The 17741-nt window shown below is 34.6% G+C and overlaps 1 protein-coding gene across 1 annotated transcript in view; it reads left to right on the forward strand.

Moving 5' to 3' along the window:
* Positions 1 to 17741, forward strand: part of LOC101889950 (uncharacterized) — a 142386-nt gene that overhangs the window by 48860 nt on the left and 75785 nt on the right. Inside the window, exon 8 of the mRNA XM_059128647.1 lies at positions 1503 to 1677. Coding sequence (XP_058984630.1) covers positions 1503 to 1677 — 175 coding nt within the window. The remainder of the gene's footprint in view (positions 1 to 1502; positions 1678 to 17741) is intronic.

Here is a 17741-nt window from a genome sequence, read left to right on the forward strand (position 1 = left end):
TGAATGAAAGCAAAGAAATTCGGAAATAGCATCAAATTTTAGAATAAGTTTAGATTTGTTCGAATTGGTAACCTTTTTCACGAATTATGGTCTTCAAACGACAAATGAAACCGTCACACGCAGTTCGAATGTTGCTCTGCGGTATTTTGGCCCATTCCCGGCGAAGCGCTTGCTTGAAGTAATCGACACTTTGGTATTTTTAGTGCCAACCTTGCCTTCCAAAATACTCCAGACCAATAGTCCAACGGATTGGTATCCGGAGAATTTGGTGGCCAAGACTTTAATACACCTTCCAGAATATTTTAGCGATAACATTTTGTCGCGTCGATTAATAAGAGTGGAGAGCGACCATTTTCAGCTGACCTCTTTGGCAAGTAAATACGATCATTTTGTTTGTTTACAAAATGCTGGACAACGAATGTTTCCTCATCGGAGAAAACCAAATTCGACAGTTCACCACTTTCGGCCAAGCGAAGCAACTCTTTAGCTCTTTGGAGTCTATTTTCTTTCTGTTGCGGTGTAAGTTCTTGCACTTTTTGGAATTTCAATGACTCCACCCCGAGCTCAATTTTCAACATATGCCGAATGGAATATTGCGATATATTCAGCTCATGAGCCATTTTTCGGCCACTGCGTCGCGGGCTTCGATAAAGTCGCTTCTTTACTTTTCGAACCATTTCTGCTGATGTTGCTGTTTTCTTCCGTCCATTTTCTTGACGTCGGGCTAAGCTACCAGTATCACGGCAACGAGCGATGGTATGAGACACAAAAGATTTATTCACATTTAAATGCTGGAATGCTCGTACGATAGCCACTTGTGATTTTCCAGCTAAATATAAAGAAATGGCACTATCACGCTTGAATTCCATCACGAATAACCTTTTTTTAGGAAAATTATACAAAATTCTTTTATACGCTTGTAAACAATATAATGAGTTCCCACTGGAATAATTTTAACAGCTGTCGGACGAGTGGCCTAGAAATGACTGCAGTCTGAAGTTGCAGTTTTTTCATCTCACCCTGTAGCCATAAAGTCTATCTTCTAACTTTATATCATTATTGAAAAATTCGGGCCTATTAACACAAGGTTCTTTCGTCAAGGGTTTTTTTAAATGATACACAAGATTTTATCTGCTAAAAGTGTTATTAACAAATCTCATCCAAATCAAATTGAGGCTTAAAATGGATATGTTGGTGATTTTTGAACGCATCGCGTTATATGTACCCATTATGTCTATTAAATAAAAATATTACCTAATACTTAAATTACAATTTAAAACATTTTAACTCAAGTTTTATCATCCCAATTAATGTACATTAACTGATATTTAATTAATTTTAACTTTTTCTATTTTTTCTTTCCATCACTTTTTTGTATTGTTTTCTCTGTGCGCTCATCTTTAATACGTTGACTTTCTACGAACATTCGCATCCCTTTGTGCGATTGCTTGCCGTTGTTGCCTTGGTCACCTACAAATAAAAAAAAAACACACAAAACAAAGGTCATCACAGCCGTGGCATATCCATTTACAACAATCCCTTCAGTCCCCTGGCCATCATGCATGACATCGATATCGACGATTACGAGATCCAGCAGCAACATCACGCGAACAACCACTACGACAATAAACATCACATCGAGACGGTGAAAAAACATTTTGACGGCAAGAAGCACAGGTGAGTTAATAAATCTCTATTGTGTTGTACGAACATGTGCGTGTGTGTTTTAATCTCTTATTGTTGACCCATCACACTTGCAACTAGCTTGAGTTGCTGTGTTAAAGAGATTTCTGAAAAAACCAAAGTCCAATGCCCCGGTGTCATAGGATGCTTGCTGGAAACTGGAAACATTGTTATAGTTGTATTTTTAATTAAAATCTTTCGGTGCAAAAATTTACGAAGTTGTTAAATATGTTTAATTAAGTGGATTAATTTTACATTGTCAGAAGATGAGGACAATACAAAATACAACAAATTTCATGAAGGGAGGTCATTCTCCCCAGTATATGGGATAAGAAGATAACATGGGTTGATTTTTAGTAAACATAGCTTGAATTTTAGTAAACTAGTTTCCCAATTATTTAATAACAAATTAAAACAATTAAAAAACAGAATTTTAAGGAGCGTAAAAAAGATGTTTTGAATATTTTTATGCAGGGTATATTAAGTTTGTCATTCCGTTAGTAACACCTCGAAATATACATTTTAGACCCCACAAAGTATATAAATATTCTTGATCAGCATAAAATTCTATGCCGGTTTAGCGATATCTGTCCGTCTATCCGTCTGTGGAAATCACTCTAGCTTCCGTACAACCTACTCTATAGGTTTGAAGAATTTTACTCAAATGAAGTTAGCAATGGATACTACAGCCTTTGACCACGTTTTGGTATAGCTATATTCCATATTTTTATGATTTTAGTTGCATTATTCACGTTTTTTTTCAAGTTTCGCATTTGAATATTATAATGGATTATGACAAAGTTGCCTATGCTGGTCCACGTCGTCGTATAGTACATAGGCAACATTCGGTATTTTGTGATATTTTAAAGAATTTTTAACGGATTTTATTTTTTTGAAAATTGCCAAATTTCTCCCAAATGGTGGAGGGTATTCAAATTTCGGCCCGGCCAAAATTACAGGTTACTTCATAGCATATTTTATTCCAAGACAAAGGAAGTATATATTATTATTGTTAATTTGATCAAATAGGACAATATCGGAAGAAACACAAGCTTATATCTTTAAGTTAAAAATTTATGTAAATCGCGAAAAACTCTATGGTATTTCAAGCGGATCGGATACGTTGCTATAATCCTATTAACGACTTTTAACAAATTAAAACCAGTCAGAAAAATTCAAAAGTCGGGCGGGGCCGACTTTATGATACCCTACACCACTATGCATATTTAGTAGTGCTCTCGTAACACAGGAATTTATTTCAAGTAGATCATACCATCTATCAACATTTGCCTGTAGAGCATTTATAGTTTGCTACAGAGTGCATGATATCACTTGAAGGAGGATTATATTAAAAAATATATATCGGAGCCGTGTTGCAAAAAATGGAAACGTACGTTTCGAGATTCACTCCATTTGCGTTGATATTAGTCATTATTTGCTCAATAAACCTGAAAGTGGATTAAGGATATATATGGGAAATATATCCAAATCTTAGCCGTTCTCGATAAAATTTGGCAAAGGTATTTCTGAGTTTTATAAGATATCTGCTACCAATTATCATCGTTGTCGAATTCATATTACAGATGTGAGGGACTTAAACACTAAATCGGATGAAACATACATACAGGGTAAGATAAATGAATTGCAACAAACTGTTCTTACCATTTTTTTAATTTTATTGAATGAAAGCAAAAAATGTCGGAAATTTGTTCGAATTGGTTACCTTTGGCACGACCTATAGCCATCAAACGGCCAATGAAATTGACACACGCTATCCGAATGTTGCTCTGCGGTATTTTGGTCCATTCTCGGGGAAGCACTTACTTGAGGTGATCGACACTTTGGTATTTTTTAGTGCCAACTCTGCTTTCCAAAATACTTCAAACCGGAGTTTTTGGTGGCCAAAGTGCGCTCGAAATAAAGCAAAGAACCTCATTTTGTAACCATTCTTGGGGGGCGCTTGCTAAGTGCGATGGTGCTGAGCTCTTTTTGAATGTAAAAGGTCTGCGTCCAAAATGTTTGCGTGCCCAAGGCTTTAATATACCCTCCATAATATTCGGCATTTATTGTGATACCACAGTCGATTAATACGAACGGAGAGCGACCATCGGCTGTTATGGCAGCCCACACCAACACCATGCCCGGCGCTTGAGCTATGGTGGCCAACCGAAGGTGCACATTTTCAGCTGACCTCTTTGGCAAGTAAACACGATAATTTTGTTTGTTTACAAACTACTGGACAACGAATGTTTTCTCATCGGAGAAAGCCAAATTCGGCGCGTGTTTCGATCAAGTCGTTTCTTTACTTTTCGAACTATTTCTGTTGATGTTCCTGTTTTCTTCCGTCCACTTCCTTGACGTCGGGCTACGCTACAAGTATCACGGTAACGAGCGATGATACGAGACACAAAAGATTTATTCGCATTTAAATGCTGTAGTGCTCTACCGATAGCCACTTGTAGGTTTCCAGCCAAATATAAAGAAATCACACTATCACGCTTGAATTCCATCATGAATAACTTTTTTTCTGGAAAATTCACACCAAAATGTTTTTGTACAGTTCTAAACAATATAATGAGGTGTCACTGGAATAATTTTAACAGCTGTTGGACGAGTGGCTTAGAAATGACAGCAGTCTGAAGTTGGTTGCAGTTTTTTCCACTTCACACTGCATCTCTTCGCCTAATACCAAATTAGTACCATTAGCATTTTTTGTACAATTACGGGCTACGCATGGACAGCGACCCTAATACCAAATTTCAGGATTCAAGCACTACCTGTTCGCACAGTACAAGATTGTAAAAAAAACCTCATGGTGATCCTCATTTCAAATTTTAGAATTCTAGTTCTAGATTCTTTGTCAAAAACAGAGCACTCAATTTTTAGTATATTTTAGTACTATTCGTACCCTATTAGTACACATTTCAAAAAACCCAGTCTTATAACGCGCCTAGGCACCAAGACTAGCCCTAGTGCAAAGTTTCAAGATTCTAACTTAAGTCGTATCGTCTGGGCTTTGATTTTATATACAGTGAAACCTCCCAACAGTGGACAGCGACGGTCGACCGAAATTTGTCCATTATAAGAAGATGTCCGTCTATGGGAGGATGAATAAAGAATGTTAAATAAGTTTTTTAATTTTTGTTTATTTAAAAAAAAGGGACAGAAGGAGAATGGCGGACAGCTCCTTACAATGGACAAATTTCGGTCGATCGTCGATGTCCACTGTTGAGACGTTTCACTGCGTAAAGAAAGTGACCAAGACTGTTCAATGGGTTTGCAAACGCTCTTTCACTGTATTTTCAGCACAATTAAATTAATTAAGAGGAAGTGAAAGGAAACATTTTATTTTAATTTTTTAATTGAAGAAGAATTATTATCCCACAAAATGAAAAAAACAAACTCTTCCCACTAGGCACTTACAAATAAAATTAATTAATAACATTTTCGTGGAAAAATCAATATTTCCTTGATATTGAAATTCTGTGAAAGGAGTCCCAGCAAAATGTTAAATATGTCGATTTATTTTCCTTTTTCACATTTTCCCCCGATAAGTACAACAAGAGCCAAACTTACAGCAGCACATTGTAATGCTATTGACAGTGACACACTCACAGCGCTGTACGTGAATTATTTATTGCATTCACATTACATTCATGGTAATATGTTCCATGCCATTTAGGAAGTTTGTGTGTGTGTGTGTGAAAAAGAAGACAAACATGTTTTTGTCGGTTAGGAAAGTTCATTTCCACGTAGTTTTTTAGTCGACGTGAAGCATAAATGTAGATTTTTTACACACAGAGGCATCTCTTGCTTTAAATATTTTGTTTTTCGTTCAGAATTAGTTTGCATGCTATTATATGGCAATTCAGCGGTTATGCAGCGATGGTATTCAAAATTGTTAGGATACTTTTTTGAAATTAAAGAAGATCAAGATTATGTAGCATCAGTTTAAGAACAGACAAAATATCATTCCAATAAATTATATTTAAATAATTTGCAAATAAAAAAGTCATCAACAATTGTCCTTAATTGCCTAGGATTTCAGATTAATAATCTTTTATTGACTCTGTGTAGATTAATTTGCCATCCTTCCGCCCATAACTTTGTAAATTAAAAATCCAAACGGGGAAAATCAATTCCCTTGCCACTAATGCCCACACACACACATATATACACACACTGCAAATTACGCTCATGCAACAAAAGTTGTGCAATATTTTCCGGTAAAGTTGCACAATTCCAATTGAAATAATGAATCTCATCCTCATTAAATTTACATACCAACACTTTTCCGCACAAACACACACAGGCCGACGCACACACACACACACAAATTTTGACGCCATAATTACATTCAATGGTGGGAAAACGAACTGAGCAAACAATGTCGACAACGATGGCAACAACAACAACAACAAAAAATTAAAAAAAGAACAGAAAAGAACAATTAAAAATAATTACAGCAAATAAATCAATACCGCAAGGAATCACAGAACACCGACCGACCGAGCGACCAACCACACCGCATCAGCAACCAGACCTAGAGAGGTTCAGTGCTTACAAATGGTGTCGGCAGTGGCTGTGGCGACCGCCAAAATAAACAGACCGTCAAAATTTAACCAATTATTCAAAATGTTCTCAACACCATGGCCTCGTGGGAGTTTTTGTATGCGAAGCAAACTGTTTGCCACTGGCAATAAATATCATAAACTATAGGTCTTGCATTAAACCGAACGTAGGGAAGTGAGAAAATGAATACTTTGGTAAATATTCGCGCAGTGCATTGTAGGGCCACGGCAAGGCAAAAGTGAAATTTACCATTGTAAAATAACACGCAATTTCCGTTCTTGCATTATATTCAAGGAATGTTGATGAGCAGTGAGTGTTGCCATGTTACAATAAAATATGTAAAAATAGTGTTAGTTAAGGGACTGAATATTGTATATTCTCCACCTGGAAAATATTGGACTTTGGTATAAAACCAGAAAAAAAAAAAAACAGCAAAGAAAGTCTTAAAATCGGGCGTGGCCGACTTTATGATACAGTACACCACTTTGCTAATTTAATAGAGCTCCGCATAACAATTAAAAGTTTTTATGGGAGAATTCAATCATACACGCTATGATTATAATTATAATTTAAAGTTCAAAGGACTAAATATGCCGAAGCATTAGTATCTTTTAAATTCAGACTTGTATTGCCCATTTGGTGTACAACTAATTTGAAATCGGATAAAGATATATATAGGAGCTATATCCAAATCGGAACCGATCTTGATAAAATTTGGCAAAGATATTTCTGAGCTGTATTTGATATATTTTCCTGAATATCGTTGTTACGTTGCATATTACGGCTGTGTGAAACAATATAACAAATCGGATGAACACGATATATAGGGGAGCTATAGCTATATCTGAACCGATTTCGATCAAATTTGGCATACTTATTTTCAGGCCTAATTTGGTTGTATGTGCAAAATTCCATACTATTCGGGCTGATATTACACGTTTGGCGCACAATAAAAGGCAAATTGGACACAGATATATATGGGAGCTATATCTAAATTTTGACCGATTATCTCCAATTTCAATAGGGTTCGTCCTTGGGCTTAACAAATAATTTGTGCAAAATTTCATCTGGATAAGGCATTAAATGCGGACTGTACTTTGTTTACAAAAGTACATGGACAGACGGAAGGACATGCATAAATCGACTCAGAATGTGATTCTATGTAGATCATCAAAAGGAACTATGGGTCTATCTCGTTTCCTTTTGCCTGTTACAAACAAATGCACAAAGAAGTAATATCCTTACCACCTTGTGGTGTAGGGTATAAACACCGACGAAACACTCTCTTCCCACTCATCCAAAAGGATAACTTTTCTGGTATTTATAGCACATCTTCCATAAAAAGCTAATTTGTCACTCGTTAAAGAAGAGAATAAAACATCAGAAAACCAGAACGTAATGTTAAAGCCCAATTGTTTGAAAATTATCACAGAAACCTTAAAAATGTCTGCAACAGGGAGATGCCGTTATATTGATTTTCACGGAAATCCTAAATAATTTTAACAATAGTATAAGGCACTAATTCAGTTTGGCAAATATACTGGGTGATAAAAAAACTGCAACAAAGTGTTACTGAGTCCTGTTGGAATGTCCAAGGTATGCAGCCAAAATGTCTGCATGCCCAAGGCTTTTATAGACCCTTCAGAATATTTTCGCGATAATATTCGACATTAATTCTGATGTCACATTCGATTAATACGAGCGTTTTGGCGAAGCAACTTTTTAGCTCTTTCGAGTCTATTTTCTTTCTGTTGTCATGTAAGTTCTTGCACTTTTTGGAATTTCAATGACTTTACCCCGAGCTCATTTTTCAATTTTTGCCAAAAGGAATATTGCGATATGTTCAGCTCACGAGCCATTTTTCGGCCACTGCGACGCGAGTTTCAATCAAGTCGCTTCTTTACTTTTCGAACCATTTCTGCTGATGTTGCTTCTTTCTTGATGTCGGGCTACGATACCAGTATAACGGTAGCGAGCGTTGGTATGCACACAAAGATTTATTCACATTTAAATGCTGGAGTGCTTTAACGGTGACCACATGTGATTTTCCAACCAAATGTAAAGAAATAACAGTATTACGCTTGAATTCCATCATGAATATATTTTTTTTTTTTTTTGAAAAATTCTTACCAAAATGCTTTTGTACGCTTGTAAACAATATAATGAGCTGTCTCTGGAATATTTTTAACAGCTGTCTGACGACTGGCTTAGAAATGACAGCAGTCTGAAGTTGGTTGAAGTTTTTTCATCTCAGCCTGTTTATATTTTATTGTTATTTCAAATTTGTTTAATCGCCTTTCAAAATTTTCAAAGAAATAAGATATAGTTGTTTTATCTCTTACTTTCTCTACTTTCTTTTTTGGAAACGGGCTGCGTATAATCAATCAACCCGCATATCGCAAAAATATTGATCATTCGAACCGCGGTTGCAATCACAAAAAATACAAACTCTTTATAAAAACAAAGACATAAAATACAGAAAATAACACTTTAATTTGTAAGATATTTCATTGTTCGAGTTTATTTTTAAAATTTCATTTTAATTAATTTTGAATAGTAACAAATGTCTATACTGTCTGGTACTTTCAAAGCAGAGTATAGTTCAAGAAAAACTTTTTTTGTAATGAGTGCCTATTTACGATTTCTTACCTCCCTAACTTTGAAATTTGTTAGCCGATTTTTTTAAACAATTTATACCTTTATTGTTTAAAAATATATATAAAATGAATTTAAGGATCGACTTAAATAATTTGAACTAATCCGAACAAATGCAGCGTTACAGGTTTTCTAATTTACCCCCACATTTTCACATGCCACTCATAAAATGGACTTTTTATACCCTACAACACAAGGTGATCAGGGTATTATGTATTTGTGCATTCGTTTGTAACATGCAAAAGGAAACGAGGTAGACCCATAGTTCCTTTTGATGATCTGCATAGAATCACATTCTGAGTCGATTTATCCATGTCCGTCCGTCCGTCCGTCTGTCCGTCCGTCCGCCTGTCCATGTATTTTTGTAAACAATGTACAGGTCGCATTTATTGCCCCATCCAGATGAAATTTTGCACAAATCATTTGTTTGGCCCAAGGACGAACCCTATTGAAATTGGATATAATCGGTCAAAATTTAGATATAGCTCCCATATATATCTTTGTCCGATTTGCCTTTTATTGTGCACCAAACGTGTAATGTCAGTCCGAATAGTATGGAATTTTGCACGTACGATCAGATTGGACCTGAAAATAAGTATGCCAAATTTGATCGAAATCGGTTCAGATATAGCTATAGCTGCAATATATATTGTTCATCCGATTTGTTATTTTAGTCCTCTGCAGCCGTAATATGCACTCTTGAACAACAATATTTGGGGAAATATATCAAATACAGCTCAGAAATACATTTGCTAAATTTTATTGAGATCGGTTCAGATTTGGATATAGGTCACATATATCACATCGTCCGATTTACGACCGAATTGAGTCTAGAAGCTAGTATGTCAAATTTGGTGAAGATCGGTTCAGATATAGCTATAGTTTCCATATATACTGTTCATCCGATTTGTCATATTTGTTACCCACAGTCGTAATATGCACTCCGTAACAACGATATTCAGGGAGAAATGTCTTTGCCAAATTTTATAGGGATCGGTTCAGATTTGGATTTAGCTCCCATATACATCTTTATCCGATTTCAAATTAATTGTACACCAAATGGGCAATACAAGTCTGAATTTAAAAGATAATAATGCTTCGGCATATTTAGTCTTATGAACTTTAAATTATAATTATAAACATAGCGTGTATTCTCGCATAAAAACTTTTAATTGTTATGCGCAGCTCTACTAAATTAGTAAAGTGGTGTAGGGTATCATAAAGTCGGCCCGCCCGACTTTCTTTACTGGTTTACTAACGTGAATTTGTTTTGACATACATGACAGAATTCAGCCTAGGAGTAGGTGTGCCAATTTAGAAAAATTGGTTCAGAAATAGCTGTAGCTAACATGTTTAAATTTAGGCCTTCTCAAAGTCATATCATGAACTTTATAGCATTGTTATTTGGTACATTAGGTACAAATAAATCGGTGATAGTTAGCGAAAATCAAACCGAAATAGGATATACTTTCCATTTACTAGTTCCAATGATTACGATTAGACTTTGAAATGATACTTTCAAGAATTTGAATTTTAATTATTTTAAATATTGAATTTTATAAAATTTCGCATTTGTAGTTCGCGAATTTCGCATTTGTAGTTCTGACAGAATGATGGGTGTAAGGGTTAATATTTTCGTATATGCCCGTACCGGTACTATTCAGTATTCTGATGATTTTAGCTTCAATGGTCAGGGTTTTAAAAATACAAACAGTTATGGCCACCGTATTAAAAGGGTTAATTTTTTAAGAGGCATAGGAAGGTTAATCCGAAAAAAAGAAAAAAAATTCTAAAATTAATGAAATCTTTATTAGAATTGATAGTACGGTTTATATAATTTTATGTTTGAATGCCATGTTATATGTGACTCTTTCCAACATTTCGACCGGTGTCTCACGAATAAATACTTCACTGTAGTATTGAAATGCATCAATTAAGCGGGGACGTATGTATTAACATCATTTTTGGCGTTGAATTGCACTACTTAGACGACCAACCGGTCCTAAACGTGAAATAAAATGTTCTCGAACTCGCCCCTCAATAAGTCCATTGATAAGCCTGCTGTTTGGTATGTGGCACCGTCTTGATGAAACCACATGTCATGAAAAACAAGCTCTTGCATTTTTGGAAAAATATGAATTTTTTAAATAATTTTCAAGGACTATCAGACCAATAAAATTGGGTTTCTTAAGTAATATTTCCAAGGACCGTAAGATTAAAAAAACCCAGTTTTTTAAATTAACTTTTTCAAGTACCAATCATTAAGATTTTTAAATAACCGATTTCAAGGACCATCTGACTAATAAATCTAAATAAAAAACTACTTTTTTTACGGATCGTTAGACCAATAATCCTAGACCAATTATCCTGGAATTTTTTAATATATTTTTTAAGTACCATCAAACCAGTAAACATTGATTTATAAAAATTTTTTTCAATGGCCAACCAAGCTTTAAACTTTGATTTTTTTAAATTATACAAGACTTATACATGTATTTTTTTAAAATAATTTTTTCAAGGAGCATGAGACCAATAACCTTGGTTATTTTAAGGACCTTCCGTACATAAAACGTGGATATTTTAAATAACTTTATTGAAGGACAATTCAAACCATAAATGTGAAGTTTTAAAATATTTTTTTTAAATACCATCCAAGCAATAAACGTGAATTTTTTAAAATAATTTTTTTTAAGATCATCGCACTATAAACCTGAAGTTTTAAAATATTTTTCTTTCAAGGACCATCCAAGCCATACACGTGGTTTTTTAAAATAATTTTTTTCACGGACCATTCAAGCCAAAAACGTGGATTTTTTTTTTAAATTTATTTAAAGGACCATCCAAACCATAAACGTGAACTTTTTAAATATTTTTTTTTTTTCAAAGATTATCCAAGATATAACCGTGGATTTTTTAAATTAATTTAAAAGACCATCCAAACCCTAAACGTGAACTTTTTAAATATTTTTTTTCAAAGATCATACAAGCCATAAACTTGGTTTTTTTAAATCGCATTTTTCAAGGACCACCCAAGACTTAAACGTGGATTTTTAAATCGCATTTTTCAAGGACCACCCAAGACTTAAACGTGGATTTTTTAAAATAATTTTTTTCAAGGACCACCCAAGCCTTAAACGTGGATTTTTAAAAATAATTTTTTCAAGGACCACCCAAGACTTAAACGTGGATTTTTAAAAATAATTTTTTCAAGGACCACCCAAGACTTAAACGTGGATTTTTTAAAATAATTTTTTCAAGGACCACCCAAGACTTAAACGTGGATTTTTTAAAACGCATTTTTTCAAGGACCACCCAAGACTTAAACGTGGATTTTTTAAAACGCATTTTTTCAAGGACCACCCAAGACTTAAACGTGGAATTTTTAAAGGACCTCCCAAGACTTAAACGTGGATTTTTTAAAACGCAGTTTTCAAAGACCACCAAGCCTTAAATTTGAATTGTTTAAAGGACCTCCCAAGACTTAAACGTGGATTTTTTAAAATAAATTTTTTAAAGACCATCGAACCAATAATCTTGGATTTTTTAAAGATTGTCGAAGTCATAAAGCTGTTTTACATACAGTCTCGTGTCAATAGACCTTCATACGGCGCTTAAAAATTCTAGCCTCAATTTTTTAAATTCTAGTATACCTACCTACCGTGTATTCATTCTCTGGACGTCACTAAGGGATATCATACCAATTTTGATGCAATTTATTCGGAAAATATAAAAAAGTCTCAAAGAGGCAACCCAATTTTGGCAAAATAATCTCACTCTTCCTCTCTAACCAATTTACACAAGTTAGCTCCACTTGGTTGGAACAGACGCCAGACATTGCTTCAAATTATACTGCCAATAAAAACATCGAAACCATGGCGAATATTCCTGAAAGAGGACTAACTGCAAACAGACGTCGAACACACACACACCAACAAACAAAGAACATAACGTTGTCAGTGAATAGCAAGCATATCGACAACAGCCGTCATAGCTATTCGAACGGAGCGCATGAGTGTATGTGACTTAATTAAGCCATAAATTTCGTTATTTTATAAAAAGTTTCTTCTTAAAATACTGGCAAATTAATGAAAACTAAGGTACTACCGAAGGCGTCAGAATGTAACGACGGCATTTGGCGACGCGACTGTTGGTCTGTTCCTGTGGGTGGGTCGGTTTGGTTTTGTTCGGTTTGGTGGTTTGGGTGTGGTATTTATGGAAAGGAAACAAATTTTCTAATTGAATACCTTAAGCATCGCTGTGTGTTTTTATGATAATGAAATTTTCGTAAAAATTTTCTTATTAGCGGAAATTGCTGTTGCCATTTAGGAGAAAGAGAGAGGAAAACAAAAAAGAAATGGGAAATAAATCACATAAGATTATGACAAGTAATAAAATTGATTACATTCTTGAAGAAAATTCGTGTGTGTGAAGATTATGATGAGATGGGAGTAACATGTTTTCCAAACCCATCACACATTTTCACATTATAGATTAACAAGGATGTTTTATTAAGAACGATCGGCGTGTCTTTTTAAATAATGAACTTCTGTCAAAGGTGGGTCTTCTGATACTAAAACAGGGTAAAGTAATAGAAATACCTAATATATACAAATACTATACCATAATACTGCACGAAGACAATTTCTTGTCATAGACCATTACAATATTTAAATATGAAACTTGATACAATTATGGTGAATAATTCAGAAAAACATCAAAATTCCGAATATTTGGAGATACCATTGTATGTGGTTGTACGAAGACGTGAACCTACACAGAGAAGTTTTTTTACAATACGAAATCTGAAATGATACTATTGTATTGAGGGTATAAAAAGTAAAGAAACGAATTAAGGCGGGACCATTTAGCAGAGCTACCTGTAGCAAATAAACGTTTATTTTGAGAACGTGTATCGAACCAACCACGATCGTTATGTATTGCGTGTTACGGCTTTAGAACGGTCTAAACCACCGCAAAGAAAAAATATTTTTTATCGATTTCCACTAAATTTAACGGAGATATTTTTATACCCTCAACCTTGGAAAGGAGGGTATATTAACTTTGTCATTCCGTTTGTAACATACCTAAATATTCGTCGTAGACCCCATAGAGTATATATATTGATAATCAGCATAAAATTCTAAGTAGATTTTTCGATGTCCGTCTGTTGAAATCACGATACAATTCACATTATATGACGTCAAAATTTAGCAGAACAATTTGTAATGTGTCTAGGATGGTTGGTATTGAAAATGAGATATATCGGTCCACGTTTTGGTATAGTCCCCATATAACGGTACCTCCAGATATTCAGTATTTCAGTTTTCGAATGAATTTAAGTAGGGTGTGTTTGGTATGCAAGACCTTTGATATTGAAAATTACCTATATGGGTCCACGTTTCCATATAGCCCCCTTTTGACGGTACCTCCCTATATTCGGTATTTTGATGATTTTAGCGACATCATTCACCGAAATTGTTTCAAATTTCATATTTGCACTTCGAAATAAATTCTATAGCCTGTGACAGAAAATTGCGTATGCAGGTCCACGTCTTCGTATACTACCCATATAACTGTACTTCCAGATATTCGGTATTTTAATGATTTTAGGGACTTTATTCACCGTAATTGTTTCAAATTTCGTATTTGTGGTGCCTAACGGGCGTTACAACCTGTCACATAACCATATTCGGTATTTTGATTATTTTAGGGACTTAATTAAAATTTCGTATTTACACATCACAATAGATACTAGATGTACTGACAGAAAATTGGGTATGCCGGTCTTGTATCTTCGTATAGCTGTGCCTTCCTATATTCGGTATTTTGGTGATTTTAGCGACATTATGTACCCGATTTTTTCAAGTTTCGCATTTAAATATTGTAAATATTCTCAGGAATTGTTTAAAATTTCGTATTTGCAAAATTTCGTATTTTGAATACTACAGGCACTGAGAGAAAATTTTGTGTGCAGTCTTCATATACCGCCCATATAGCTGTGCCTTTCTATAATCGGTATTTTGATGATTTTAGCGACATTTTTCCTAGCATATTATTTTTCAAGTTTCGTTTTTGAATATTCTAATGGCCTATGAAAAAATTATCCTATGCAGGTCCCCGTCTTCGTATATACCCCAATATAAGTGAAACTCCCTATATTCAGGATTTTTATGATTTTTAGATTATTTATATTTTTTTGAAAATTTTCAAATATCTTTTCAAATTTCGGCCAGACCGAACTTACTGCTTAAATACCTTTTTTTTTTGTTTTTGCCGTAGTTTCGTTTATTTCACAGAAATTGTTTGAATCGTGATACCCTAGCTTTCTTTTATCAAACTAGAGGCCATTTTATTATTTTTCCAACGAATTTATCATTGAAAGCAATGACTTTTCTGTGAAATGGGTTAAATAAATTTCTTTCAAAGAATTTGAAACTAATGTCAAATGACTACGTTTTCTTTCTAAATAAAGCCAGATAAAGGGTTAAACACAGTATCACGCTGTGAGCAAAATATTCATTCCAAATGCTTTGTATTATGTCTGAGACTAAGAGATATACTCTTTACCTACCAACTATAAAATATAAATTCAAGTCATTTCATGCAGAGATGATAATTTCCATGTAATTGATTAATTTACTTTCTTGATTTCATTTCATTTGTAAGAATTGTTTAAATCCTGGGGCGAACTTAATACTTTATCTTCCTTTTCTCAAACTTAAGGTCACTGTGTTATATTTCCAATGAATTTATCTTAGAAGCCAATGACTTTTCTCTGAAATATGTTCTTAATATTTCTTTCAAAGAATTTTGTAACTGATGCCAAATGACTAGGGTAGTTTCTTCATAAAAATTGGGAAATAACTTTGCTGAGTTAGCCAAAAGTGGTTACATAAAACCAAATAAAGGGTTAATCATAGTAGAATGCCACAGCAAAATATTCAAGCTAACTTCTTTTACTATGATGTCTGAACCTGTAGGACATACTCCAAGCTAAAAAATATAAATAAATTATACACCATCCATACTTAAAAAAGTGTAAAAAAAGAGAAAAACGTGCTGGCATTATATGAAAAATAGTGCAATAACGTGTAAACGACCGTACGCCTTTCCGCACATAAACACATACACACACCCAAATGTATCTATATGTATATGCTTATACAAACAAGATCAGATATGCGGACGTGTTGGAATGCATTGCCTTCCCCCAAAAGAGTAAACTCGTGCAACACATTATTCTGAATAAAACGTATAAGGATAATATTGGATTTAATAAAGGAACGTATGTACAGGTTGGTAGGTTAATGCTCACACGAATGTGAATTCAAGATATGTGCACATAAACATTGTTTAAGATTATTGCAAGTCCCTGTGTTATTTATGCTATTTTATTGTGGCAACATTTGTTAAAGTTTTCACCCCTGTTATTCATAGCTGAACACGGGTTTGTTTCTGTCTTTGGAAACACCTATTCAAATATATAAATTGTGGGGGAACTAGTTAAAGCTTTACGCCAAATTTCCCCAAGACATTTATAATGGTGTTTTAAAAATCAAACCGGAAAAAGTCTGCCTCGTTGCAAAACACATTCCAGCAAATTAGAATTAGTTTTCTTTTTAGAATAACGACATGGTCTGCTGCATGCCCCTAAACTTTTTTGTCGGCTCGGTCATTGACAAACATCATCTGAACTTTCTTTGTGAAATTGTCTGATGACCTTTAATGCACGAGCGACGTTGGATATTCTGTGTATTGTGATGAGGCGACGCAATTAGAGGGTTTATTTAATTTCATAGTGGCTGAGAATTGTAGTAACGTAGGAATGCAAATGTGTATGTGTGTGCTTTTAATAATTAAAATTAATGCAATTATTTGTAATACACATTCTAAAACCTCTTCGATACAATTGTTTTAGAGCTTTATTTTTGATATTGAAATAAATAATTATTTTAATGCCTTGGACCGCCTCTTGTATTAACACTAGTATGAAATATACAGGGTGAGATGAAAAAACTGCAACCAACTTCAGACTGCCTCATTTCTAAGCCAACCATGTGACAGCTGTTAAAATTATTCCAGTGACTGCTAATTATATTATTTACAAGCGTACAAAAGCACTCAGGTGAGAATTTTCCAGAAAAAAAGTTTGTCGTGATAGAATTCAAGTGTGATAGTGTGATTTCTCTATATTTGGCGGGAAAACCACAAGTGGCTATCGTTAGAGCACTCCAGTATTTTAATGTGGACGGAAGAAAACAGCAACATCAGCAAAGATGGTTCGAAAAGTAAAGGAGCGACTTGATCGAAACCCGCATCGCAGTGGCAAATATTGAAAAATGTGCTTGGGGTAAACTCAATGGCTAAAGTCCAAAAAGTACAAGAACTTACACCGCAACCGAAAGAAAATAGACTCACAAGAGCTAAATAGTTGCTTCGCTTGGCCGAAAGTGGTGAACTGAAAATTCGTTGTCCACCAGTGTGTAAACAAACTAAATGATTGTGTTTACTTGCCAAAGAGGTCAGCTGAAAATGTGCACCTTCGGTTGGCCACCAGAACTCAAGCGGCGGCCATGGTTATGGTGTGGGCCGTCATAACAGCCGATGGTCGCTGTCCGCTCGTATTAATCGATCGTGGCATCAGAATAAATGCCGAATATTATCGCGAAAATATTCTGAAGGGTGTTTTAAAAATCATAGCAAGTCCGACAGGCCTTGTCATAAGAGAATAATAAATCCTCACAAAGAAAACTTGCTTGCCATAGAAGAAAAGTTGACCCTGTGGACCCATATGTCTACTGGAGATATATCCAAGGAATTTAGATCTATTA

Source organism: Musca domestica, unplaced genomic scaffold (genome assembly GCF_030504385.1).
Source record: "Musca domestica strain aabys unplaced genomic scaffold, Musca_domestica.polishedcontigs.V.1.1 56, whole genome shotgun sequence".
Taxonomy (NCBI): domain Eukaryota; kingdom Metazoa; phylum Arthropoda; class Insecta; order Diptera; family Muscidae; genus Musca; species Musca domestica.